The sequence below is a fragment of the Peromyscus leucopus genome, chromosome X, assembly GCF_004664715.2.
Source record: "Peromyscus leucopus breed LL Stock chromosome X, UCI_PerLeu_2.1, whole genome shotgun sequence".
Classification (NCBI taxonomy): domain Eukaryota; kingdom Metazoa; phylum Chordata; class Mammalia; order Rodentia; family Cricetidae; genus Peromyscus; species Peromyscus leucopus.
In genome coordinates, this window is record NC_051083.1 from 118,642,837 (window position 1) to 118,647,033 (window position 4,197).

A 4,197-nucleotide genomic window follows, 5' to 3' on the forward strand; every position below is an offset into this window, starting at 1 on the left:
AGTGAAGCTGAAAGACTAGGATTATCTGTTACATGTGAAAACAGAAAACCAAACCAGAACTATGCCCTATTTGTGAAAACTGAACAGGCGTGCACAAGTAAATTAGTGGAGAGTCTCGGAGCTCCTTTTCGCCATGGGGCGCGAGTTTTGACATTCACCAACTTTTCCTAAAGTGTTGAACAAAAAGAGGGCATTGTTCGGCATTTGCCTTTACCTAGCTGTGATGTGACCTAATGTGGAAACCAGAGGAGAGACCATACCTTCAGAGGTAGTGCATACCACAGTACTTGACAGCTGAATTTAAAGGGCAGGAACTTTCATTGTTCTTTGGTAATAAATGCCAAGTGAATATATCATGTAATTTTTCTCCTCCTCCCCTCTCTCCTCTCTCTCCCCCGCATCTGCCCTTAGGAAGAAGATTTATTCATTTATTGGTTCTTGCATCAAACCTGATGGTGCCTCAATTGTGAAAGGTGTATCAGCGTCTCCCAGAAAAGTAAAACTGTTCTTTAGCAAGTGACGATGAGTGAGGTGAAGGAAGATGGGTGCTTTAACGCTCACGTGGGGGGTGTGCAGAATAGTAATCTATCTATGCCAGACAGCTCAAACCAGAATAGGAATGATAGCTCACAACCCGAAAGCCATCCTCCGGAAAGTGCTCAGCAGCAGTTCCGGAACTTCTGCTACAATCAAGTACCTGGACCACTAGAGGCTGCCAGCAAGCTTCATGAATTATGCTTTCAGTGGCTGATGCCAGAGACCAACTCAAAAGAGCAGATCCTGGAAGCTCTGGTGCTAGAGCAGTTCCTGAACAGTCTGCCCCAGGCAATGAAGAACTGGGTGCAAAAGCATTTTCCACAGGATATCAACCAGGCCGTGGCTCTGGTCGAAAGCTTGCAGACAGAGCCTGATGCAGTGCCCAACAAGGTAAGAGTAAAGATTCCTTGTAATGCACAGTGGCACAGGATGAAAGTAGATGTGTCTTGGTTGGGAGCTATCAAGGAGTGAGACAAATTTAGTCACGTTTCCTCCTTCCTTTAGAATGGCTAGCCAGGATCCAAAATCACGTGCTGACAGTCACTCTATAAGGTCCAGAGTCTCTGGCAGAGTCTTTCATGGCCTTAAAGAGAAAAGGTATGTTTTTTCTCTTTTTAAGGCCAGGAATAGATGGTGGTGGGCCTGCTCTAGCAGATCTAGGAATACAAGTCTTGAGATGTTAGAAACAGAGAAATAAAAGGCAAGAAAGGTATGGGAAGGCGGATCTAAAACATATTACGGTACAGAGACTAAAGTAGAGGGTAGAAAGCAGACGCACAAATTAGACAGCTTTGAGGAGACTACAAAAGAAGAACCATGGAAAGCAAAACTGAAACAAAGACGCTGAATAAAAATGCCCACAGAGAGGTCGAGGGACTCTAGATGCTGAGGGTAGTATCCTCTAATGAAAACCCACCCCTGAGCTGAGAAGAAAGGACCTCCACTCTTCTCTCCTAGTGGCATGTTCTTGGTGCTGCTAGTGAGTGGGGAACCAAGACACACCCCCAGGTGACAGGAGCTCACCTCCTCTCTACGGAGCTCACCTAAGGTGGAGGCCCTCAAAGGTTTGCCAGTGAGATCTGGGCTTGCTTTACCCAGCAGGGCTGCATTAGAGGATTGCTTGACCATGTGTGTGGTTACTAGGTGATTGGAGGTGTCTACCCTTAGCTGTGCGAGGGGGAGGTCTTTAGCTCCACCCCTTGGCATTCCTATAATAGCCCTTTAGAAGAGACAGGAGGAGCCACTGGATAAGGATCCAGGCCCTCCCAAGGCTATCCTGTGGTTCTAGCCCCTTTATATTTCTATCTCAATCTCTTATCCCTCACTCCTCAAGAGTACCCTAGGGTAAAATGTGGGTGCCTGTCTCCCAGATGTCCTCCCACAACCTAAGAATACAGGTCAGAGTTTATTTTTGGTGACTTCTTGTAACTACATCATGTAGAGAGAGGTTGGAACTCAATCCTGTCTTCATTTTTCTGTTTGTTTCATTATCTTTCACTTACCAAAGCTTTCCTTCCTTACTTATAGAGAGATTTAAAAATTGAGCTGACAGGAAAACCTTTTACGTTTTATGCCTTATCTTTTACATAAAAGGAAAAGAGAAAATCACTTCATGAGGGTCCAAGTCAAAAAAGCAAATGATGCCAGGCTGTGGCAGCGCACACCTTTAATCCCAGCACTGGGGAGGCACATAGGCGGATCTCTGTGAGTTTGAGGCCAGCCTGGTCTACAAAGCACGTTCAGGACAGCCAGAGGAGTTACACAGAGAAACTCTGTCTTGACCAGCTACAAAAAAGCAAATGATGAAGGCAACTTGAGAACAACCACCATTGTGCTCGACACAATACTGGTCATGTCTTGAGCTGTGGCTGTGTACGTAGGCATGGAAGCTGCTGGGGAGAAGGGATGGAAGAAGTCAGCTGACTTTTTGTTACTGTTTCATTTTATCCTAACTCTCATCTTTTGCAGGCAGCCTCATTTCTGCTTTTTCCTTCTGCTAAGACCCATAGTGCCCACTAGGTATTCTGGGGTTTGTCAGACCTTAATGCTTTCCAGCCAACTAGATTTGGAAGGATGAAAATGGGGATTGGATATTTCTCAGACTATTTACTGATCCACTTGGCTCCTTCCTGTCATTTCCATTCTCCACCTAAATTCTACAATGCTAATTTCTTCAGTATGCAACCTACCACGAGATTCAGGGGCAGGTGACCACACAGCTTTTGTAGTGCTTGTACTAAACTCAAACCCATTCTCTTCTTCAGGGCTTGTTGACATTTGAAGATATAGAGATGCATTTTTCTAAGGAGGAATGGTGTTCACTGGATCCTTCTCAGAAGACACTCTACAGTGATGTAATGCTGAACATCTACAAGATGGCCACCTCTCTAGGTAAAGATACCACTGCCTTCCCTTTGTGTATAAGTTGTATAATGTGGCCTATGTTTATGAAAAATGCATGTTATGAGAAAGCCCCTTTTGGACTATAATTGAGTTAGATCACTTCTTATCTGTTGAATCCAGTTCTTACTATCTTCTGAATTCTGGTGTTTCGCCAGATGTTCGGCTTCATTACTTATCTCTGTTAAAGTATTGTTTTATCCTTTTCCCATGGGCTTCTACAGAACAAAAGTTTTTAATTTTAGTGCAAATTAATTTTTCCTGTTGGAGTATATGGTTTTGCCATGAAGGGTAGAACTCTTAACTCCCTTAGCTCTAAATACCTGTATGTTTTTCTAAATCGTTTATTTTGTTTTTTTCATATAAGTCCACATTATTTTAAATTAATTTTATATACAATATTAAGTTGAGTTTAAGGTTAATTGTTTTACCTATAGATATTAGCATTATTCATGGTTCTCTAAAGGAATAGAACTTATAGAGTAGATGAATGCATACATATATATATATGTATTGTGTTATATATACATATGTGACATATTTTTATTAGAATGGCTTACAAGATGTGGTCCTGCTAGTTCAAGAATGGCTGTCTACCAATGGATAGTCTAAGAATCCAACAGTTGTTCAGTCCATGGTACTGGATGTCTCCGCTGGTCTTCAGTATACACTGGAATCCCAAAGAAGGGAGCTCTAATGCTGGTGAAGGAATGGACTTGCCCACAAGAGTGATAGCAAACAGGCAAAGAGGGCAAGCTTCCTTCTTCCATGCCCTTTATGTAGGATGCCAGCAGAAGGTGTGGTCCAGATTAGAGTCGCGTCTTCCCACTGAAAGATCTGTTTTAAAAGTGGGTCATTCCCCAAGAGCTAAGGAGTCCCCATGGGACCGGTCTAGACCCTCTGCACACATATGACAGTTGTATAGCTTGGTCTACTTGTGGGACTCCTGGCTTTGGGAGCTGGCCTGTCACTGCTGCTTTGGCAGGCTTTGGGGAACCTAATCCTCATACTGGGTTGCCTTACCAAGTCTTAATACAAGGGGAGGAACTTTGTCTTAAAAAAAGAAGACAGTGACACAGGAAGAAGGTCTCTCTCTCTGGGGGAAGCAACAGTGGTGAGGTGGTCAGATAAGGTAGTAGTGGCTCTTGCTCTGATCTCTTGGCTTTAACTCTGTATTTGGCTCTGTGTTTCTGATTTAAGACCGTTTAGAATTTCATCTACATGTATGTATTAGAGTAAGTATTAGAGTCTTCTGCGTGG

General features: G+C 43.4%; 1 protein-coding gene across 1 annotated transcript; it reads left to right on the forward strand.

The window, feature by feature from the left end:
- Positions 1-428: 428 nt before the first annotated feature.
- On the forward strand, positions 429-3,409 carry LOC114687747 (zinc finger protein 75D-like). Its single transcript, XM_037198809.1, has 3 exons — positions 429-927; positions 2,802-2,928; positions 3,375-3,409. The coding sequence occupies exons 1-3, from the start codon at positions 523-525 to the stop codon at positions 3,407-3,409; spliced, it is 567 nt and encodes a 188-aa protein (XP_037054704.1). The 5' UTR covers positions 429-522.
- The last annotated feature ends 788 nt before the right edge of the window (positions 3,410-4,197 follow it).